The 22,933-nt window shown below is 48.9% G+C and overlaps 7 protein-coding genes across 8 annotated transcripts; 3 read left to right on the top strand and 4 right to left on the bottom strand.

Moving 5' to 3' along the window:
- Positions 1-2,666: 2,666 nt before the first annotated feature.
- Positions 2,667-4,277, top strand: PV09_00487 (RNA polymerase II subunit A domain phosphatase SSU72). Its single transcript, XM_016353232.1, has 3 exons — positions 2,667-2,758; positions 2,959-3,396; positions 3,470-4,277. Exons 2-3 carry the CDS (start codon positions 3,155-3,157, stop codon positions 4,131-4,133), a joined length of 906 nt encoding a protein of 301 aa, XP_016219489.1. The 5' UTR covers positions 2,667-2,758; positions 2,959-3,154; the 3' UTR covers positions 4,134-4,277.
- Positions 4,221-7,632, bottom strand: PV09_00486 (uncharacterized protein). The gene is made up of 2 exons (XM_016353231.1): positions 5,997-7,632; positions 4,221-5,928 (listed from the first exon to the last, which is right to left on the bottom strand). Exons 1-2 carry the CDS (start codon positions 7,238-7,240, stop codon positions 4,560-4,562), a joined length of 2,613 nt encoding a protein of 870 aa, XP_016219488.1. The 5' UTR covers positions 7,241-7,632; the 3' UTR covers positions 4,221-4,559.
- Positions 7,633-8,015: 383 nt separating this feature from the next.
- PV09_00485 (uncharacterized protein) lies at positions 8,016-10,490 on the bottom strand. The gene is made up of 4 exons (XM_016353230.1): positions 9,967-10,490; positions 9,741-9,903; positions 8,632-9,684; positions 8,016-8,570 (listed from the first exon to the last, which is right to left on the bottom strand). Exons 1-4 carry the CDS (start codon positions 10,142-10,144, stop codon positions 8,234-8,236), a joined length of 1,731 nt encoding a protein of 576 aa, XP_016219487.1. The 5' UTR covers positions 10,145-10,490; the 3' UTR covers positions 8,016-8,233.
- Positions 10,491-10,797: 307 nt separating this feature from the next.
- PV09_00484 (uncharacterized protein) lies at positions 10,798-12,972 on the bottom strand. Its single transcript, XM_016353229.1, has 4 exons — positions 12,565-12,972; positions 11,959-12,504; positions 11,608-11,735; positions 10,798-11,545 (listed from the first exon to the last, which is right to left on the bottom strand). Exons 1-4 carry the CDS (start codon positions 12,579-12,581, stop codon positions 11,190-11,192), a joined length of 1,047 nt encoding a protein of 348 aa, XP_016219486.1. The 5' UTR covers positions 12,582-12,972; the 3' UTR covers positions 10,798-11,189.
- A 2,317-nt stretch (positions 12,973-15,289) lies between these two features.
- PV09_00483 (uncharacterized protein) lies at positions 15,290-16,062 on the top strand (the record flags this gene model as incomplete). The annotated part of the gene is made up of 2 exons (XM_016353228.1): positions 15,290-15,682; positions 15,736-16,062. Exons 1-2 carry the CDS (start codon positions 15,302-15,304, stop codon positions 16,060-16,062), a joined length of 708 nt encoding a protein of 235 aa, XP_016219485.1. The 5' UTR covers positions 15,290-15,301.
- Positions 16,063-18,383: 2,321 nt separating this feature from the next.
- Positions 18,384-21,099, bottom strand: PV09_00482 (the record flags this gene model as incomplete). 2 transcript variants are annotated; one of them, XM_016353227.1, is made up of 4 exons in its annotated part: positions 18,384-19,216; positions 19,268-19,388; positions 19,440-20,534; positions 20,608-21,099. In XM_016353227.1, 3 exons carry the CDS (start codon positions 21,097-21,099, stop codon positions 19,338-19,340), a joined length of 1,638 nt encoding a protein of 545 aa, XP_016219484.1. In that variant the 3' UTR covers positions 18,384-19,216; positions 19,268-19,337. The 2 variants fall into 2 exon arrangements, with proteins under 2 accessions (XP_016219484.1, XP_016219483.1); XM_016353226.1 differs by having other exon boundaries at positions 18,384-19,388.
- A 60-nt stretch (positions 21,100-21,159) lies between these two features.
- Positions 21,160-22,922, top strand: PV09_00481 (uncharacterized protein). Its single transcript, XM_016353225.1, has one exon. The coding sequence runs from the start codon at positions 21,797-21,799 to the stop codon at positions 22,439-22,441; it is 645 nt and encodes a 214-aa protein (XP_016219482.1). The 5' UTR covers positions 21,160-21,796; the 3' UTR covers positions 22,442-22,922.
- The last annotated feature ends 11 nt before the right edge of the window (positions 22,923-22,933 follow it).

The following is a 22,933-nucleotide window of genomic DNA, read 5'->3' as shown; positions in this document are numbered from 1 at the left end:
GAATGAGTTAAGGAAGAGATCATCAATGCACTGTCCGGGACTTGGCTCCAGAATACCATTTTCGCACAGGCCTTGGTGAGTAAGCAACGAATTTGGAGCCAGATTTGCAAAATCGCCGGTCACGGAGAACTTCATATTGAAAAATCGTGTATGGAATTGCCTATTGAGACTCCTTGGACATAGTGGCGTGGGATGTATCGCCATGTACTCCAAAAGCTCCGTGGTATTGTATTTGGGCCAATTATTGGATAGTTTGAATTTGTGCTCACGAGATCATCTACTTATATTATGGAAAGAATTGAAAACTTTGACCAATATGCGGTGCGAAAGATTTGAAAATTTGTCCCGGATTGTCCGGCTGCAAGAGATACTCTGTCTCAAGGCTGGAATGGTTCTCATGCAGTGAATGGTGTCGTGGAACGATTGTTGCACGATTTCGGCCGTTTTGTAACGTAAGAACATTGTAAAAGAAGTCTCGGCCAAGGATATAAGGTGAATGAGTAGGTGTGTAGTGATTGTAATCTAACATGTTTAGCAAGTAAATTGACGAGCCGAGCAAAAAGAAAAAGAAGCATTTCTACGACACTCACATGGACTTGGGACTGAGCTTCCGGGAAAAAGTTTTTCAAACAAGTGTTTCTAGGCCTGCTCGGCGGATTTTCCCCGGTAGTCTTGTTCGAGAGCCACGACCTGAAATTCTTCAAGAGCTTCGGGTAGCTTACGAGATCTGACTTCACTCTCCTTTGGACACTCGGGCATGTGATTTGCACATTCTTCTACATAGCTTTGTTGATCTTCCCACTTTTGACTGCAATAAGAACAACCAGATTGAATAGAATGGTATTTTTTTCATATGTTCGCTAATTAACATAAGAAAGAGAGCGCGGAACATGCTTCCTTGTTTACATCACTTCCACTTACTTGACTCGCCTGAAGCCATTCATACCGGGTGGAAGAGTGTATGGATTAAATACACACCTATAGCGTTCAGGATCATGTTGAGCCATAGGACAAGCAAAATGAAGTCGTTCATCTTCCATTTGCAAGCCTTTTGATTTTGATGTAGAATTGAATCGGAAGATTGGACTGCCTTTATCTCTAAGGCCCGGATGCATTGAAGAGTGTGCCGGCCCAGGAAACACGGTATTCCCGAACGTTACGTTTGACGATGATTGGGGCGAGGGAATGGTCTCGTGACCTGCTGGACGTTCAAACACGTAATGAGTGTTATTCTGCTGTTCGAGAAGAAGCCGCAGCTCTTCAAGAGATAAAGGATAACAACATATCGTGGCTTTGCAATTTCCGTGCCCGGATCGATGATGTCGGACTGATGCATGATTGGTATCGTTGGCGGATTTCCTCATGTTACTATTTCCGGAGTAATTCTTCCTGGCGCAGAAGTCCGTTGACGAGCCACCAAAATCAGAGGCCTCTACACGCTGCGGTCCACTACTATGACTTCTAGAAGAGGTATCTAAGTCTTCCGCCGCCTTATATTTAAAATCTGTGATTAGAGGAGGGGGTCGGACTGGAAGTCTGAAATTCATACATCTTCTTGTATTCTCAGGCTAGATTCCATTTCCGCATGCTCCAAAACGTCCGATATGTCCGTATGAACATGATCGGTCGGAAATTTGAACGTGAGTTCTTTGCTGAATAGCTTACTCTCTGCAACTCCAAGGACATAGTAAGAGTTGTCCAGAATGGACACATCCCTACGAGAAAGGTCTTGGCCGTGTAGCATGCTGTGTTGTGGTGCTCTAGGAACCGTTGCATTCTCATGTGATTGTGGGCTTAGGGAGAGCGAGGTGCATCTGTCAGCAGTCAGCCAAATTAAGATGAAGTATACGGCCTAAGTTATCACACACATGGCTTCTTCTGGTCGGTAATAAAGGTTCGAAAGTAATGTCCTGTCGGTATAAGCCATTCGAGATGCTGTAACTTCCCATCCTCGGAAATGCGGCATGCAAAAAGTGTGGCCACGGAAGCATGTGTGACAGAGCCATTTCCACAAGACTTGTACTTTAAATACCACATGTACACGTTTGAGCGTTTGGGATATCACCAGACGGGGCTAAAAATGATGAAAACTACGTTAGACGAAAACTGGGACCACGAAATGCTCAGCTTATGCTGGCTTCTGGTTCGCACCAGCATCGGCTGGCAAGTAACAAGGCGAAGAGAAGGAAACACGACCGACGTCCTACGTAGAGTTATGACGGCAGCACAACGACGATTGGGCTGCCCCAGCGTCGCAAATTTGACCTCCAATATTCCGTGAGTGGTTCATTCATATTGTGCATCAGCCTGAGCAATACGAACTTATCACGTCCAAGACCTGGTGTGGATCTGCCCCGGCAGCCTCGTCTTCATTCCGACGCGAGTTCTGACGTAACAGATAAAGAGGCAAAGCCAATATCTCGGCCATGGGAATCTTAAAATTGTGCAGGAGAGCTGACAACATGAGAGCACGTATGTGAAACTTCCGCTGAGACAATGAGCACTCGAAGAGAAAGCTTCCGTTTCACTAACCCGCATAGCAATTTCGACGCAATCGACGAAGTCTCTGTGAGCGAAGATGTCCCGCCGTACAATGGATCAGATAAGTAGAGCTTGCTCCTGCGCGTGCACGGATGACGCTGACTAAGATTTTTCATGACCCTGAACTTACACAAACGTAGCGTCGCTCTTGTGTGAAACAAAACCTCCGACCCAATATTCCCACCAGCTACAAGGCGTCGGCTGTTCGCTCAATTAGGTACGTGCTTTAGGTAGATTAAACGGACTTCCAGCACCTTTTCGTGATGAGGCTCTTTATTGGAGCTGTCCTACCCTTGCCTGCGGAATGAGGACAAAACCTTACCGTATACGCTATTCATTCTGAACTCTCTCTCTCTGCTTGCACGCACAATGATTCTCCTCCGCTCTGAACACGAGAGACTAACTCTTGGAACTCAGACATTCCATTTTTTGCAATTTACATGTGTTTTGCTGTTGTGGCGATAATCGAATTCATCGCTGTCTTCCAAGGCTCCCGGCATCTCACGCAAGACGTGGTTAAAAAGTTTCGAGTACCGTGACGACTCGTCTAAAGCCACGTGCTGTAGGTGAAAACAAAGTCACACAAAGAGTGTTTTTTCTCTATCCAGTAGCCATGGCAACCTCGCTTGATCCGAGAAGGCGGCCGCCTCCCGGAAGTAACAATCAACAGCTATCCACTCAACATCCTGTTCCACCTCCTCCTCCTCCACCACCTCCTCCTGCTCCGGAAACGATGAAGGGGGTAGCTTCCGAGGAGGCCGTTGAGAGTACAGCTGCGCCATCTGCCAAAACGTCTGAAGGTGACAGTGGTTTCAAATTAAGATTCTGCACCGTGTGTGCGAGTAACAACAACAGGTTTGCAGCCCCATCACTAGTCAAAATTGACTTCTCTGTGGCGTCCAAATCCTCACTGACAGAATCGCCGAAGATCTATGGAGTCTCACCTGCAGCTAGCAACAGCTAACTATCCTGTCATATCGTTCGGTACGGGCTCCCTGGTTCGTCTACCAGGACCGTCGATATCGCAGCCAAACATCTTTAATTTCAACAAGACCTCGTACGACCAGATGTATAACGAGCTCTTCAACAAGGACCCGCGCCTTTATCGTGCCAACGGGCTCTTGCCCATGCTGGACCGCAACCGAAACGTCAAGTGGGGACCGGAACGTTGGCAGGATTGGAAGATCGGCGTACCAAGAGTAAGCGAGCAGCAGCGTAACAACCGCGGCTCGCAAGGCACCGAGGGAGGAGTAGTTGACGTTGTCATTACGTGCGAAGAGCGATGTTGGGATGCCGTAGTAGACGACTTGCTTAGCAGAGGAAGCCCTTTGAACAGACCTGTCCATGTTTTCAATGTCGACATCAAGGATAACCACGAGGAAGCACTGGTGGGCGGGAAGGCTATTTTGGATCTAGCTGGGAAGCTGAACGAAGCCGCGATAGAAGAACGCGAGAAAAGCGGCAGCGCTGGTTGGGATCAAGGCAACGGGCCGGCGAGGAAAGGATTCGACGAGCGAGTGCCATACATTCTGGCCGACTGGCAAGAGCGTTGGCCTCATTTACCCGCCCTTTGGACTCTCGCGTGGTTCTGATATCGAATCGGAAGATGAGCGAAGCTGCAGATAGCCTATGTTCTAGCACATTTCACGCATGATACCCCAAGAAAACTGAATTCTTTCGTCTCGAAGTTCTTCTTTGATCTATGTTTTTTACATCACCTTGTCACTATTCCAATACAAAAAGAAAAAAAAAAACACTCCTTCAGAAGAATGATGTGCACGACAAATGGACAGTCTTCCAGCCAAGAATGTCATGTCTCAGGGCGAGAAATGAAGAACTGGTCGTAATTGCTAGTTGGTTAAGGATGTTATTATGCATATGCTCTTGTTCTCCTGATCTGCGTCTATAATAATACATATACCGTCATTAAAGTATGAGAGTAGACATTTCCAATCAGAGCCCATAGTCATTAAACTATCTTCAAAAAATTGTCGAAGAGAACAACGCACTACACACGGTTAATACCATTGCGTGATGCTCGAAAACGGGTTGGCGATCGGGAAGGGCTGTCCATTATTGTTTTGGTTTTCACTGACATCCATGCCATATTGCGCCACGAGGTTATCCCAAGAAGTCCAATTGACGCTTCCGTCGGGCAGGAGCGGACTCTCGGTGGACCCTTCGAAATTGCTCAGGTCTGTGTCAAAATTGATGCTGTTTCCCGACGTCTGATTCCCATTCATGTACCACTCTATGGACATTGAGGGAAAAGCGATAGGGTTGCCAGCAGAGGACATGGCTGCGCCACTACTGGCCATAGGAGTCGGCATGGTTGTGACGAGATTGGCGACCGTAGGATCATAGTTTTGCGCGGGGGAGACAGAAGAGGAGGGTGAGATTAGGCCTGTGGATGGTAGCTGAGCGGCACTGCTCCTCGTCGTAGTGTTCGCGAAATCAAAACCTTCGTCATTTGTCGCTTGCAACTCTGGGAACAAGCGATCCACGCTCAAATCCATGTTCATAATACTACTCGTACGCTCGAGGTCTGCCAATGACTCTTCGGCAGGGAGGGACTTTTGGTTCTGCTTCTGCAAAGCCTCCTCGTGCGCTTTTCTCGCCCTTTCCATTAGCTTCTTAAGCGGTTTCCACAGATGGCTCTTTAACTTGTTCGAATGCGAATCGACTTGGTCATCCGCCCACCGTCTTTTCACCATGTAGTCAATGACCTTCCATGCACGGTCTACCTCAGGCCCAAGCGTCCGAACGGTCAACTCCGAAAGCATGAATGCGATAGCATGCCACTGCGTATATGTTCGGAACAGCCAGCCCCAGCGCTTAGTCTTTTCCTCTGTCTCGAGCAAGATGGAATACTCGCAATTTTCGAGCGAAGTTGAGAACAATTTGTCCCTCACTTCTTGGGGGAGGCTTGAGCCTCCGTCTAGTCGCTGAAAAGGATGGTATATGATCAGCCAGAGCTTCGACATGATCAGTCTAGATATAGTTGCAACAACCCAGTACAGTGGCACACTCATGTCCGTATCTTTCAAGTATTGATTCTCGAGCCGCTCGTGTAGCTCTCGAACCCATTGCTCCTTCTTTTCAACGCTTAATTCGGAGAAAAACTTGTTGCACCGTCTTGGCCCTGGAGGCACGTACTGCAGTCTTCGAAGCGTATTTGAAATTTCGAACCGAATCAACCCAAACGTCATCTGCGTACAACCAGTCTTGGATTCGGGAAGAGACGCCATGTTTGGATCAAGATCCTCGTCATTCACATTGATCGGCATTTGCGTATCGAACAATTGATCGATGATGGTAGGGTCGGCGCCATGGTCTTCGCTCGCTCGGGAATCGAGAATGCATATCTGCCACCACAGTCTACGCCGCCTGTAATTCAATTAGCGTTCGGAACATACTAAGAAGAGATTAAGAAGAGGAAGTGCACCAAAGCTCACATTTCAATCTGAAAAGGTGGCAGACCATAATGAGTACCATCACGATGTAAACCCAATGTTTGCGCCATGCGGACGACAAGACCTGTCAAGGTCCAGATAACGCGGGCGTCATCGTTACGACGCAAACAGATGAGAAACAGGACAAAAGCTTGAAGGACTATCATTTCATCTGTCTGAAGAAAGTCCGCTCGAGCAAGTGCTTGCTCGACGCCGAACCGATATCTGGTAAGGAGCACAGATTTATCCTCGGAGAAGAAGGCCTTGCACTCTTCTTCCCACATCGAAGTCACGGCCCCGTAGTATATTGCGAACATGAGGCATTCTAGACCACGATGGATTTTATCTAGGCCGTCTTTCGCTTGAAGAATTGTCGGTTCCATGGACGGCGCATGAATAATCTTCACGAGCGGGTCGACGTTCTCCCTGAATATCCTCCAGTAAATGGGTATGTGTTCGGGAGGAGGATGGAGCTCCTTCATGTCGACGCTTTGTGAGCTAAAGCCAAACACAAAGCCCTGGTGGCTAGAGGACGAATGAGTCGTTTCTGGGGAAGGGTAGTCCCTGTCGTCTTCTTCCTCGCTGTCGTTCAGCATCTCTTTAATGTTCTCCACCTCGTCGCTGAGGCTTGCCCAGAAGCTGGGGTTGATATATCGACTTCTGCCCTCGTCCACGACAAGCCGGCCGAACCTCTTCTCGAGGCCCGTCTGCGGCGGCGGCTTCTTGTCCTTGTCCTGCTCCCACTTTTGCCTCCTGAGTTCTTTTAGTTCCTTGCACGCCTTTGCGATCTTCTCGTCCTGAGACAGCTGCTCGGCAGCCTTCTCGCCTTCCGCACTTTCCTTTAACGTGGTTCGCTTGTCCTCGTCCGGCACCTGAGAGCCCAGCATTTGCACGACGCCCTCGAGCTTTTTCAACCGTTCCATGAGCTCCGAATCTGGGGTCTTGCGAGGCTTGCGCGGAGCCCGCCCTGGTGCAGGGTAGACGCACTCTATATTAGCCTTGACGCAGTTTGTACATCTTGGCTTCTTGTCGCACTTGACTTTGCGCTTGCGGCAGGTCACGCACGATCGCGGATTGAGGCCATTGGCACCACTTGGTGAGCCAGCCGACACTGACGATTTGTGTACCTTGTTCTGGTCGTTGTGCATGGACGGGGAGCGGAGGATGGAGTAGTTTTCGTCGTGCGTCATTGCGGCCGCTCCCGCAATGCGGTCGAGATATATCTCGTCGAAGGGGTCGTCTGCCATGACTTCCCTCAAGCAGAAGGGACGTGTAGATTCGAATCACCGGTCAGGCGAAAAAAAAAAAAGAGAAAAGAAACGTGCGCTCGCGCACACATTAAATGACTATTACTCCACAGATGGAAGGACTTGCCCGTGTCGGAATTTGCTAGTCTAGGCAGAACCAGATGGAGCGCTTTCGGAACAGCTCCGTGCTCGGTTTGGGCGCGATTGGTAGAGGGAGTTGCGGAAGCCGCAAGGACTGGGGAAGCTTGAAAGGGGGGAAATGAATGCGACAGCGAGAAAGGAGGGAGAAGGCAGAAGGCGGTGGTGGACAAAGGACTGGAGAATTGTGTAGGAGCGAGAACGGGCGAAGCGACGGCGGCCAGAGCATGAAAGCAAAGAGCACCACAGTGACGCACAACATCGCAGGCGAGAGCAGCGGAGGGAAGTTTCTTGACGGGCACGCACTAACAGCCCTAGATCGGCTCTGGCTGCTGGTGGCTTTTTGGTCCCTGAGCGCTTACAAAGACTCGCCGGGGTTGGTTTTATCAGCAGATCCCGCGTCTGGCCAATCAGCGGCCGTGCAGTCCTGATCGCCGCGCGTTCGGCGCCGAAGCGGAACTTTGCATTCTCCCGCGCTGGTGGCCAGCATGCGCACGCGGAAACAGCACGGTGCAGACCCGTGTAATACAGCACAGCTCCGTATAACACAGCACAGCGCAGCACAGCACGCTGCAAGAGCGGCACGATACAGTGCTGACTTACCAGGCCCGTCAACGACGTGCCGCCAGCACTGGCATTAGTGATGGACGCCGGAGAAGCAAGTGAATTCTTTCTATGCACACCGAACAGCAATGAAGCCTCCCAACGCCGCATCATGAGCGCCAGACAGAACGGACGCTTATAGCACGTTCTCAAAGACCATCTACATTGATGCCCTCTTCATGCCTAGACAAGCAAAAATGCAACAACAAAACGACCTCGGCCGTATCCCGGCGCCGTGTGTCCCATCACACTTCATAAAGTTCCGTAATCCTGTCTGTGGACTTCGTCGTTGCCAAAGCCATTCCCAGCTCCGGGCATGAGCCTCTCCTCCGCCCCCTCAGCTTCGGCGCGCAGATCCGCCTTTGCAGAGCTAACGCTCTTCTTGTACACAAAACCCACAAGTCCAGAGCCTACGCCCACTGCGATGAGGAGCAGCATGAAATTGACGGGTCTTGGGTCGTTCGCAAATACGCCGTGCGTCAGCGCATCCAAAGCAGACTGAGAGAAGTTGAACAGCCCAGCAAGGCAAATGATAAGACCGTAAACCTTTCCGAACGTGGCAAAGCCGAACACTTTTGCCGAGTAGTCACTAAACGTCGCGTCAGATTCTGCACAAAAAAAAAAGGAAAATAATCGCCGAGGCAACGTACGAGACTGTGGTGTAGTAGAAAGGTCGATACACGACGAACAAGCAGATGTTGACATAAGCCGCCCACTCGTATGGCAACATACCAAAGATGCCGATGATGGTGGCCACGGTGACGAGCATACCCAAGACAAAGGCCGTGCTGAAGTTGTCCAAGATCAAACCAATGAAAGGCACAGCAAGAACACCGCCCAGAGGTAGAGCGATGTCGAAGAAATTGTTCACTACGACCGCCTTCTCATAGCTGTGCAACAAGAACTCGTACTGCGGCCTAATGGTTGCCACGAAATAGTTAATTCTTGTCATCTGTATGACCGTGAAGAGCGTGATGAGAATGAACCAGGCCGAGCGGATTTGTTCGCCAGCGCTCTTGCCATGGAGCGCGCCCCACACACCACTGATGTTCTTCTTCTGCTCTTCCTTCTTGATTTGCTTCTGCCCCTTCTTGGAACCCAGCAGTTCCGTGATCTCCGACATGACACTTTCTCGGCGCTCTCGTCGGGCAGCCTGTAGTCGCGTCCGCACGTCTACATCTTCAATCTCGTCGTCCGATGGATGATCTTCACCCTCCTCTTCAGCCTGCACGACCAGTTCGCCGACCGTCTTGTAGGACGTCTTGGGCATTAAGAATATCTGTGCCGTCAAGATCAAGGCGGGCACGAGAAGGTAGGTTAGGAAAAACTTCTTTGGCCAGAACGTGCCGTTCGTGGCTTGGTAGATCAGCCGGTAGAAAAGGAAGATGGCGCTGGACGTATCAAAAGCCCCAGTGAGCAGGGCCAGGATCAGACCAGAGTACTTTGGGAACGTGTTGCTCAATTGGAACGAGGAAATGAAGACAAACGGTCCGCCCAGCGCTAGAAAGAAGTACCCCGGGATGTATCCATCAAACCCATAGTCTCTCAAATTCCATGCGAATGCGAAGAGGAGGCAGCCAACGGCGATGCAGACGGCCCCAATGATACCACACACACGCGGCCCATATCTGTCCAGAATCGTTCCGACGGGGAGGGCGACTACGTTTGTAGAAACGGCAGCAACGGTGAACATGAAGTTCAAGCTAGAAACAAGGTCAGCCATAAAGAGTGCCGATATGCCAAATGGAAGCAAACATACTGGATCTCTTGAAGGTAACAGACTCGCACATTATCCTCCAGCTCCTTTTCTGTACAACGATCTCGGTACACGCCCTCACGTATGAGGACAGGTTTGATCGCAGCGTAACCGAAGATTATACCGGCGGCAAATAAACAGTATAAGACGGCAGCAGCCACCTGGCCTGTTGAGATCCAGATGGTTAGCAGTGTAGACGTCACAGGGGAAGCTTGGAGCAACGGCGTACCTATACGCTTCACCTTTGGTACCTCGAAGGCCCCAATAGGTTCGTCAAGTAGAGTTGGCGGCGTCCACCCATCAATCGGGTTGAAGCTCATTTTCCGCCTCTGGCTGCCGGCCGGCGACCTGTCTCGCAGCAACGACTCATACTCCTCCATCACACTAACTCTCTCCGCAAGCGACATGGTGGCGGAGGCAAAAAGCCGGTCGTCGACAGGAACGCCCTTGACCTCAAAGGCGAGAGATCAAGCTCCCGAAAAGAAATTGGAAGTTTCGGTCATGCAATTCGACCGAGAATGGTTGAAAAGACCCAGTCTCAGCCTTCTGCAAAGCTCCCGTGACACAGACACTTCGCGGGGAGCTTTGCTGCAACGATCCTGGTCCTTGCTCAGCGACCCACAATCACTTGATGTGCTCAGCTTTTCAAGCACGATTCCGAGGTTGAGTGCTCCAGCAAATGGATCAGTAAGCCTTTCTCGGAAAACGATAATCGCGGGACTGTAGCAAAGAGCGTCAAGCAGAGTATCTATTAAGTGGGCAACGTGAAGAGGAGAGACCGCAGGCGAGGCGCTTAGAGATTGATATCATGCCGCCCCACTTGCTGGATCAAAGAGATAACGAATTGCGGCTTGCCGAAAAGCTTTGACGTCGTGTCATTGGGGCTCAAAGCGGCGAGTTGCGAAAACTTCGCCAGCCTCGTTGAAAAGCTGTGCCGATTGCCGCCAATGGCGTGGTTCTCGGCGCTCAATCCCCAGCCTTGAGACCACAGCGCAGCCAAAGGAACAAACAATTCGATTTCGCGTTCTTCTCATCGCTGCGATCGACACGCTGTACAGCCATAAAGTTTCAGAAACAATCCCAGTTGGCATTTTTCAACCCATCTACCTGGAAAGGCGCGCTGTGGGTAAAAGCAGATGCTAGAAGAAGGGGTTTGTCATGCTTGCGTACGGTAAATGGCGACACAGAGACGCATCGGAGCGACCCGAAATGCCAAAAAAAAAGGTATTTGTCGCTAGCAAGGACCCGAAAAATTCACATAGGGCCTAGGAGAAACACTTGTGGATTCGAATTTTTCGACTTGCCATCTCTCATCCGGACGCTTTCACCACAGCAAGTACCAGAGCACTTCAAGCCGGTGAAGCTGTCGTGTCTAGCACCAGTACGTCGGCTCGCAGCTCGGAAACGCTGGATGCCGGATTTGAAACCATTGACTTTGAGTTTTTCTGCCTCTCAAACCGCACCAGCAGCTCTCTGAGCATGAGTCTTGGCCACACCAAGTTTCTGAGCTTCTTCTTCCACGAGCCGTGGAAGAAGGCTCTCGATGCTCTCACCAACTGGCTTCCAGTCAAATAGCTTTCTCGCCCGAATAGCCTTACATCGAGAGTTGTAACCCCATTTCTTACCACCATTCGGCGTCACTTCATCTCCCTGCTCTATGGTAAATGTTTGGAGGTCATCACTTTCGATGTAACCCTGTTTCTTTGCTTCTTGGGCAATTCGCTTGCACATGTCACCCCAGACATACTCCCCATCTTCAGCGAAATAGTACCCCTCGTCATTCCATGTAGCTCTAGCACCCTTTGTTGCTTTGCACAGGTTAACAACTGTTGTTAGAATGGAAGCGCAGGAAGAGCTTGTACAAACTTACCAGCTTCCTCGGTTAGAGTCAAGTAGAGATTTGATAAGTCGTGCACGTGAACTTTGGTCCAGATGTTCTTGCCTTCGCCAATGGTGAAGGCGTGGCCACGTTGTATGAATGCTTTACACATCAGATACCTGCAAACGTTAGCGGGTGACAGGCAGTAGCGTGAAGAACAAGGGTTCAAGAATTGCTTATAGAATATCAAAGATGCTACAGTTCCAAATTATTTCTGAACAATTCGAGCGTTGAAAACCCGCGACACTCTCTGAGACGGAACGGTGCGTTTGAATTTGCGATTGATACTCTGCGAATCAGATCAGCAAGAGCATTCGATAGGTTATGTGAAGTACATACCACCATTGATCGCTGAATGTGTTGCCTGGTCCTCTTCCTGGTCCATATATAGTCGGTGGACATACAATGGCAGTCTTGATATTGGGATGCGCCTTGGAGGCGGCCAGTATAATTTTGTCTACATTACGATGCCACGCACTATCAGGGAGAGAGATGACCTCGCCAATTCCATCCCAATCGTCGTAGATCTTAGGGTCTTCCTTACCGTATCGATTGGCCAGCACGTCCTGTACGGTCAAGATGCCCGTACCGCTCGTGTGGATGATGTATCCCGGCTCTGAGCGTGAGGAAAGTCCCTTGACAATGGCCTTAGCAGCGCCTTCGTGATCACAGTTCGCGAAATTCAGGACAATGTCGGCCTTTGCAGACTCTTGGGCGATAACGTCGAAGCTGTCCAGGTCACCGTAAACAAGCTTGACTTTTGGGTACACTTTGGCAACCTGCGCCCCCTTTGTGCTGTTGCGTACGAGAGCGGTGATCTCGTACTCTGGATGCGCTGTCGCAACGGCATACAAGCCGTCGCCTCCAATGTAGCCTGTAGCCCCCGTTCTGATGGGAAGTCAGCTTCACCCTACATGCCATTGTGACCAGAGTGTTCGCTTCGCCTACATGAAGAGCTTCACCATGATGCTCGATTTCCCTCGATCGGTAAAGAGAATACGACGTTCGAAGAGCTGGTTCAGCCAGTGCAGGTCTTCGCTAGTGAAGGGGTGAAAGAGACCAACATGTTTTTTTAAAAACTAGGCGAAAGGCGCTGTACCAAATGGGCAACCTCCCCACCTTGAAAGCTCCATTCCCTGTCCAACAGTGATGGCCGTGAAGCTTTCAAATGAGTTCGTTCCCCAGTCGCTGACAAATTGCCAACGCTTGAGTAAGGCTGACGTCATGGAAGACTTGCACAAGGCTTTGGATAGTTCTACTGGAGCATAGTCTGCCACAGAAGCGATAGTACAAGACCTCGACAGCAAGATGCGACCGGCTGTTGTAGACTTTGCAAACTGCAAAAGGTTGACGGACTACGACAGGCTTCACATGGATGCTGATCATGTGATCCGATCGACCTGTCAACAGGAACCACTGCTCGATCGTATGGCTCGCTTTTGAATCTCGTCGAGTTCGGTGGCAGTATCCCCCAAACGAGGCTTTGTTATAAACCAGCGTAAATGGTGAAATCATTTGTGCTAGCAGGATAATGGACCTGATTGGCTTATATACATGTGCGTGGACACACTGCAAAACGGACAATCTAAGTACCATGAATGACTGCATTGTGACCTGGTTGTTTCTTCCTTTTGGAGATGCGACTGAGCTACGATACTAACGCCGTTGCGTTTGAAAATCTACCCGCCGATCGATCAAGACGCTATCAGCAATGGATCAATCTCTAGAGTTTGCTAGGTAATCATTCAAGATCGTTTTGAAAATGAACTGCGATAGTCCCTTTTGAGTTTAAACTGACCGAAAATCAATTGAGAACCGTGTGGAAAGTCGGAATCTGAGGCTAGAATGATCTCATGCTCAGTCATAGCCTAAACTCGGTGAGAAGCTCTTCAGGACTCGCAAGGAACTAAACGATTGTCTGGACCAAGACAGATGCGCAATCTGTCCTGCCAATTAAGAATACCTGTGTTGTTGGAGCAGATTCTCCAACTGTTGTTATACTCGCCTCGCGTGGCAGAGTGAAGATGTTAGATGACTTTGTAATTCACGTTGGATTTTCACTCTCTTTCCAACCCGTTGACGCTTTGTAATGACCGTTCATGAAGAAGTTTTGTCATCCAGCTAGCAGACGAGTGTGCGGATTACGGTTTCGCTTGAATATTCTCCTTTCTGGGACAGGCAACATGCGACATCGTCCTTCAAAGCTGACATACACATGTGAACAGTGATGATTTTATTCTCGTTCTGAGATAAGGTTGCATAGCCGCTGAGGAACAAACCTTGAATGTCTCTGAATTTTGTTTTCGTGCGAGAGAGGTGCCTTTCCCAAATCCTGGTATCGAGCACCACGATGTAGTTTTCAATGCGTGTCGAATAGATTGGCCTCGACATGACTGACGACATATAGAATATGGCCCGTGCTTCCTTCTAGAGCTTCCATGAGGTCTTTTCGAGGCAAGATTTAGATCCTCGCCATGTTCTACTTACACAGCCCTCGCTGCAAAGCATGAGAGGGTCAAAGCACCCACCAGGAGATATTTGTATCCGGCGCCAATTTGGAATTCTCACGGACGTAGAATGTTAGTTCTACGTCTTCACCCTTTTGCCAACCATTCAGCCTCTCAAACACAATGTGTTTTGACACAGACCCGAGAAACTTATTGGGAATACGAGCATCCTTGTACTAGCAGTGCTAAATGATGCTTTTTAACACAATGGGGCTATATCAATACTGGTGTAGCTTGTCTCATCAAGAGGTTCAATGCTCCAGACAAGCAAATCAGTCGATACGAATGTGAAACGTCCTCTGTGCGGAACACGACTTTCGTTTTGGTACCAGACGCGTCGGATCTGGAAAGTGGGCACTGAAACTGGATTTCTGGTATCAAAACGCTATAGAAAAAATACTCATATAGGGCCATAGCACAGTATAAGCGTCCATAAGGGCCACTACAATAATGCGGCTAGTGTGCGTTCGGATTTCAATTCCAGCTTCCAAGGCTATGTGAAGTAGTCACTTTACAGAGTTTGCCTTCCAACGTCGTCCAGTTCACCGATGAGTGAAGCAAGATTTGCGGTTCCTTGATCACATCTTAGGTCTCTACATCCGAGAACAAGACATCAAAGTCCACAGAAAATGGCTCCCCAATTTCCGTTTCCATTGGGCGTGGTATCGACAAGCTCTAGCGTTGTGACAACAGCGATGACGACGACGACGACAACGGCGATGGTTACCTCAATTGTACCAAACGCAATGGTTACTGCAATGCCTACTTTTGAAAGTCAAGCAGCCGAGGCCGCGGCCGGAGGAGCGACAGCCGCCGCTGCTTCAATAGATATGACGAAAATCAAGTACGTCTCATACTGTCTTGGAGTCGCTTAACTCACAAATCCCACAGCCCTTACGTGTATATGCCCTCTTTCTCTATGGCAGTGATTGGTTCAATGGCATTCTTTCTGATAGCGCTTGTTCAAACAATCCAGCTGATCAAAACAAGAGCTTGGTATTTTGCCATCATGCAACACGTACGTTGTTATTGAGAAGCAACGGGACAGGGCCGCGAGGCTAACCACTGCACAGGCACCTTTGGTTGTAACGGCGTCACTATTAGCCAGGACTTACTCTGTGTTGACACTTCAAACTTCCGGAGCGACTGGGCCCTTTGTCGTCTTTGCGCTTCTAGATATGGCGGTGGGCACAATAACAAGTCTTGGAATAATTTTTACCTACACGCGGGTGATGTGGTGGGTAACTCCAGATGACTTGAGAAACTACCATATACTGTGGACTCCCCCATACTGGACATCTTTCCTTTGGGGTTTTCTCATCTTCATTGGGGATGTGACAAAATCGGTGGCTCAAAATGCACTGAAGCAAACTGATCCCTTGTCCACAAAGATCCAAATTATTGCCCTAGGGTACCAATTCTTTGTTCTCTCTGCGTTTACCTTTACCACGTTTAGGTTCATGATGATGAGCAAAACCTGGGCCATCAATTTCGAATGTGATAATAAGAACTGGCGTCAACTAGGTTGGACAGTGGTGATCTGTGCTGCTCTGATAACTGTGAGTCTCTTGTCAAGACTTTCTTATTCAACCGTATAACTGACACTCAACAGACTCGCCAGGTCTTTTTAATCGTGCAAGTAGATGCCCGTACAGATCCCATGGGTTTCTACTCACAGCACGAGTGGGTCTACTGGGTCACTGAGTCACTCCCGTTATTCTTGATCTTTGCGCTGTTTAGTTTAACATACCCGGGATTCTTCTTGCCACGAGAGTACATTGGTTTTAGAATCAAATTGAAGGAAATTGCAGAGAGCAAGCGCGATGCTTCGTGGCCATTGAACATCTCAGCCCCATTGCCTGTTCAAAAATCGCTGATTGTCGAAACCAAAGATCCAGAAGCGACTGTACAAGAGATGAAGGTGGGAATGAGATATTAGTCTTGGGATCGGGAAGCTCATATTCTCATGTCAAGGAGTTTGGTGTATATCCTAGATTTGAATCATCACGTGTTACGATAGATTAATAACATATTTCAATAGTTGTTCAGGCCTGCAATTCAAGGTTCCCGTTCGAAACGCCTGCAATTAGCAGGTGGGCACTCATAACGTGGTTTCATCAGATTTGCGCGAAATTGTACCAAGGTCATTACAATACACTCTATTGTGAGTCGGTGGAAAACAAGACCCATGCCCACCGACATCCATTGACTCGAGCAGTGAATGAATGTACGATCGGCCTGACCTGTCTTGGAAAGGACATGGATCCTGATAGTTCTCATCGGCCTGCTGTTTTTGAAAGCTCAACCAGGCCCACATGAAACGTATCAGAAAAGCCGCCATAGGAAACTTTGAATCGTCAACGGAATGCCAATAGCGACAAATTTTAAAACGGAATACAAAATATCGTAGGGTCGTGACCAAATTAGTCTATGGGTTTGACGACGCGGTGGAGAGAGCAGATGTGTAAAGATTACACTCGCCCAGACCAAGGAGGTTTTGATCCATGCCCAAATCCGTGAGACTCTGCGGCGTCTGTGGCGTGAGCGGCGTATTTGGGTCGGAAGAATCGTAGAATAGCCTATCGTGGATTGGGCCCCAATGAGTTTCTGCGCTTCGCGTCGGAGATATGGTGTTTGTGTCTTTCGAGGCGAGATATGTATCATGCTGGTCAGCTTGAGGGGACTGCGGACCAGAGTCTAAGAGTTGAGCAGGATTGGTCCAATCATAGATTTGGTCGAGCCCTTGATATGGAGTTGATGGCCCGGGCGTGGTGTTGTTCTGATCAGCATAAGGGAGGAAAGCGGATTGGATACTTGGAGAGATGGGCGTGTTGATACCAGCTGTGTAACCAATGACAGCTCCATCGCATGGAATGATACCTCTGGACTTTAAGTTACGATATGTTTGGCGTAGGTCGCGTCTAGTCTCACGAAGTCTCTCCGAGCGGCGGGCTTCTGCCGCTATACGTGCCATACGCCCTCCTTTGGCACCAGAAGCTTGACGATGTGGTGCTGGATTATGAGATTTGATTGCGCGCTTGTTCGGCTGCTTGTTGCGGAATCGAGTGGTTGATTGAACACGACCGTCTTGAAGAGCTTGTTCACTTAATCTCCACTGATAGCCTCTCCTTGTCGGCTCGTCTGGGGAATTCACTTCAATCTTCTCGAAAGCCTAGCCAAGACGTTTGAGACATCGGTATAACAGAAGAGATAATGGAAGACGTTACCTTATTCATGGAAAGATTGTGTCTGATGCTGTTTTGCCAGCCCTTTTCATGAGGATCCTTTCCTCTTGCCGTGTTAGTCTTAAACCACTCGTAGATATCTCGTAATATCATCGTGTGACCGGGAGCGTCTCTCAAACAACGAAAGAGCGACTTCGCATAAGGCTCATGTTTTCCTCCTTCAGTCGCCTCATCCTCGTCAGTGGAAACATCTTCGTCTAGAGGTGTGGAGCGGTAGCTTGGACTGGTTTCGTGATGACCGTAGTAGTCAAATTGGATATTGGGAACCCGTGCATATTTTTCGATCGAGAGTGGGATGCTAGGATTCGTGTAGAACTCCTGTTCGTCACTATACGAACAAAAGTCTGGATATGTGTCTGAGTGTGATGGGCCAGCCGGACATAGGTCGTGTGGTGCTATAGTCGAACCGCAACCTGTCAAGACTGGAGCGACGTTCATGGTAGGAAATGTTCTTGGTCGACCAACATCTGGAAGGGAATCAAAGTGTGCTTGGTGCAAAGGATTCATTGGAGTACAGGCTGATCCCGACCAATTTGAGCCAGATGCATATGCCTCATTGTTGATGTGCTCACGAACAGTGTCAAGTTGATAATTGCTCGTATGAAGCGACATAGTCTTGGAATTAGGGCTTGAATCCCACTTTAGACTATGGTCGTTGCTTGGAAGAGCATCGGCATGGTTCTCGTAGTATATTGGGAAGCCAGAAAATGTGGACCACGAAGTATCGATCCTGCCTTTAGCCATGTGCTGATCTTGTGCTTCAGTGTCACCCTGAATGAAAGCAGGCTGCTCACGTTTGACAGGCAGCCCACGAAGCTTGGATTCGACACATGCTGCGGCGGGAGTTTTCATACTTGAGTAAATAAGTAAGAATAGGAGGTCAAAGAGTGAGTGTACAGCCAGCTAACAATGAAGTTGCAAGAAGTCGCAGACGGATCATGCAACCAGGATATTCAACATTGATCTGCAGTGCATGCGAAAAGTAATAAGGGAAAGCTTGAAAGGATGAAAAAATCTCTTAAAAGATTGTGTAGATTGGTTAATTGAGCGTAGAACGCAAGGCTGCATTGCCCGACGGCTACGCACCTGTCCAACTTAAATCACGCTTTACCTGGGTGGAGGCAGCAAACAGGGAAGACTTTACATGCTGAATGCTACCAGGAGTGGTGTACTAACAACATTTGGCCCAGCGAGGCCGCTGCCATGTGGAGCAAATACACTTGTTCCTGGACGCCCACCGCACAGCCAAGAACAATGACTGATTGATACACTGTGAAGCATGACAGTTTGGTGCAACGAGAACAGCCTATCATTTGTGCTCAGACAGTAGTAGCTGTCAACGAAATGAGAACACAGAGGCGCTGCAGATCCTACCAGGCTGGTAGGCTCATCGCGCACCGCGTGCAGCTTTAGGCCCTCTCAGGCCTAGACTCATTCTACGCAAAGATGCGCGATGATTGTTGGTTTGGCTTGCAACACCCAAAAACTAATGCCCACGTGGCAGATACATGTCAGTATAACTATGAGATGTTTCCGGATTCACTTTTATCTCCTCGATGATACATTCAATTTTGGCGATGTGCCACATCGGCAGATGCGGAAGCTACCTCTGCACTAAATACCTACCGTTTGAAGACGAAACGTTGGGAGTGTTAGCTACAACTAGGGTAACGACATCGTCACTACGTGGGAATAAAGGTTGCACAGCTCGCGGCAAGCTGCAGAGGGTCGAGCAGCGTGAAGAATTGTGTATCGAACCACGCCACCATGGACAAGGCTTGTCAAGTCCTGGGGCTTATTAGGACGCGGCGGGAAATTAATGTGAAGCTGTGAGCGATCTTGCAGCATCTGTATATTGAGTCAGAAGAAGATCTAAAGCTAGTGGTTTCGGAGCACTACCCATGCTCGTAGAATGGCAGGCCATGCGGACGGCAGCAGACGGAACAGCCAGGTCTCGCCGGCAGACAGCTTATTTGCGGTAGTACACTTTCTTGAATTGGAAATGAAGAGAAAGCACTCCCTATCTAGCATGTTAGCAAAGTAATTCTAGGGAGAGGAAACGAGAAAGTACATTTTCGAAGGTGCTTTTGAAGCCCCGATCTCTCTTCGCAGAGTAGTCCCATTCTTTGTCTACTATCCGGAATGCGATATCTTGATATGGAGGGCTGGCTATAAAGCGGATGATGCACGTGTCATCCTCGCCTGCGGGAGCAACAGTTTGGCCACGCTTGCGACCACCCTCGCGCTCAATTCTGTATGTCGGCGCCTTCGTCTTGTCAATCAAATTAGGGTAAAAAATATTGAATCTATAACCTTGAACAACTTTGGGAGGTGGATTGTCATGGTCATAATGTGTTTGGTTGTATTTGTTCCACTCATAGCCCAGTTGAACGCGATTGAAAAATTTGGGTTTCCGTAGTTGCATTTGAGCTGGAATCGAGGAATTTACCGCAATATTTTCTTCGTTTGTGAAAACTTCTTCATTCTCCTGAACACCGCGAGCCACTTCGCGTTGAAATTGAGCGTTGGCCATTTCAGACGACTCGTCATCCACATTCGACGTGAGTGCGGAGATGGCCGTTGTGGAACGGCTTTCCGAAGACGGCGTGGGTAGATTAGCTGTTGGTCGTTCGCGAATGATCTTATTGGCTGGCACATAGCCCAACTTGTGAATACGTTGCCGCTCCTGCGTGACCTTTTGAAGAAAAGTGCGTTCGTCGACAGAGTCCAGAGTTTTGTCTTCTGGAGATAGCTTGAGTAACGGCTCAGGATCTAGGAATGCATGGGTGCCTTTCTCAGACACGGTAGGATGGCGAATACTCTCGACGAACCCCCGAAGTTTCATGCGAGCGCGGCTCGCCTCATTCTCTTGTTCCTTTCTAAGAGCTTTTAGACGACTATCTACGATAGCCTGGGATACTTTGCGCAGCCGCGCCCTAGCCTTAAATGTTTTTAAGGATTTCAACAGGTGTTCCCAGTAGTCCACATCGATTGGCTCGTCAGAGTCCAGCTTCTTCCTTATTTGTTTCTCGAGCGCTTCGAGCTCCTCGTAGGTCTTAGGTCCAAGGAGTTTCTCCACATCAGCAGAGACGCTGCCGATTCCACGTGCAGAGCGGCCTCCAGAACTGAATCCGGCCAAGCGTTCTTTACATATCAGCTTCATTGTCTGGTATACAGTCAGTAGCCGTGTTTCAGAAGAAAGGCAAAGAACGAAGACCCCAAAAAAAATGAAGACATACTTGCCAGTATTCTCTATTCGATGGGTGCTGTTCCAAGTGCAGATAAGTGTCGATGTCTTTTTCAAGCTCCTGGAGACTCTGCTGGTCGAGACTCTCCAGGAGCCCTTCCGGATCGGTGACTTCAAGATCTGCGTCATCCTCGTCCTCGTCCAGAGCATTTTTGGTAGGATCGATAAAGGACAGCGTTACTGCAAGCCAGTCAATAGGCTTTGGGCGTTTTCCTTTCACGCGAAGAGCAGCTTTCTTCTTCGCTTGCCGAAGTACAAACTGGTCTTCTTCAGCTACCCATGCCTCTTCTTGCGCATCCGAGGGCGCCGGTCGTTTTCGAGGGTTATTTGGTCGTTCGCTGCTGTTTGTGCTATTGCGCCATGTAGGTATACTTCCAGAGCTCATGATGAAGTCTGCGGATTTGGAGAGGGTGATTATCAGTTGGTAAGTCTGAACTGCTTGCGCACTGATTCGAACTGTTGCGGACGAGTTTGACGCTTTCATGTTGGTGCCTAACGGAGATAAGGCAGAAACTATGATGTCGTCAGCCGTCGCCGCCGTCTTAGTTCGAGGCCGCTGGCTTTGCAAAAGTAAAACGCCGCCAGTTCAACATTTGATCTTCATTACGTTTCCTGCTTTCCATCTCCTGGTTTGCAGAAGAAGCACACGATAGAACCAAAATAGCAGAAGTTTTCTCCGTCGAACCCATGCGACTTTTGGCAGCCCACGTTATTGTTCGCGATCATTTTTCTCCCCCTCCCCCCTTCTCTCGCCACCGATTGGAGCCTTCCGCACAGACAACATGAACGAAGCATGATCGTACATTTCTTTAACCTATTGAGGTTGCTGGCTCTGTCAGCCTAGAAGCTATTCTTACTCTTTCCTCATTACGGTCGGACTGATGCCCAGAACGAGCATTATCCGCCAAGTGTAATTACTCCAAAGCCAATTTCCCTGAAACCCTAGTTCTCAAGGGCGAATTAGATCATCAATTGCAACCCCTCGTATTCCACAGATCAATTAGCTATCTAGGCATTCATCACTGGTGACTAAATGCAGAGCAGGGAAAATCAGCACTGACGGTATCGAATTTTCAAAAAGCTTGTGACAAGGGAACTATTTAAGAGTACTTGGGATGTTAGTATTGTATTGAAGTACCCATAGATCAGTCTCTCCTTTTTCCTGCAGGATCAAATTCACAATGGCCACATCTATCCGTTCCACTATCGTTTTGCTCGCGTGCTGCCTACTTTCTTTTGTCACCGCGTCGCACAACATAACAGCAGTTCCGATCGACGGATGCTCCGCCTACCCGGGCTACGATGCTACCAGCGGCGGGAGTGGCAACTTCTACCTTCAAGCATACCAGACAGATAATTCCTCGGTAGACGGGATTGGTTCAAGCCTGCAGTATTCGAGAGGAGCCACTCAGATTCGATGGGGCATGATCACGCTCGGAGTCCGCGTGGACGAAGCCAAGGTTGTTCTCCGCTGCTACGACCAAGTTCTACATGGTTTCGTCGCCACCGGTGTCTCTGGTTACACATGGGAAACGCTTCAATTTGCCCCGTACCCTTACGACCAGGAACTGATGTATCTTGTTGACGGTGGACCAGCTGCACAGGCCCATACTCTGTCCGTAGATGGTGTTGAGCAAGAGGGTGTCTTCCTTGGTGCGGATGGAGTAGCATTGTGGGGATTTCGATACATTGACGCTTCACAAGGATGCTGTGGCGTTCCTTACTATCAATTGCGCCTTTTAGGTCCAAACAGTGCAGATCCAAACACCGGAGCACCTTTGCAGGATGGAGAATTCACGGGTTTCTTGAAAATTGCAGCCTTCTAGGACCATCTTATAGTCTACTCGCCCAGACTCAATTCCGCAAATCAGATTGTCAATTTTCATTCAGCCCTATTATTGGAACCAAGTCTTCATGATGAGTAAGGACAAGCTATGTTCAAACTTTGCTGAGACACCTACCCATCGACATGATGAAAGGCCAAGCTCTCCATTTATCGCGAACTACAGCCTCGTCAATGTCAGATTTTGTCTTTCAGCTTCATCACTTCTGCTTCCTTCCATTCGGCCCCGAAGTGCAGAGTCATTCAGCTGTGGCAATCCCATGAAAGAGGTACTTTTAGAGAATGTATGAGATCACAGTTGCAGCAACTTTCCCCTTTTTCACGATGCCTTTACTTTGCCAGTGCTTTCCTATAACTTTACTATAACTTTGCTATTATTTGACTAGCCATTACTGCATATAGTTTAGACGGCATTCCGCATAATGCACTAGAATAATGTGCCCCTAAATACCTGATCATCTAACAAAGGAATACT

The sequence above is a fragment of the Verruconis gallopava genome (assembly GCF_000836295.1).
Source record: "Verruconis gallopava strain CBS 43764 unplaced genomic scaffold supercont1.1, whole genome shotgun sequence".
Lineage (NCBI taxonomy): Eukaryota > Fungi > Ascomycota > Dothideomycetes > Venturiales > Sympoventuriaceae > Verruconis > Verruconis gallopava.
The sequence above is the reverse complement of the archived record's forward strand: the minus strand, read 5'-3'. Positions and strand labels throughout refer to the sequence as shown.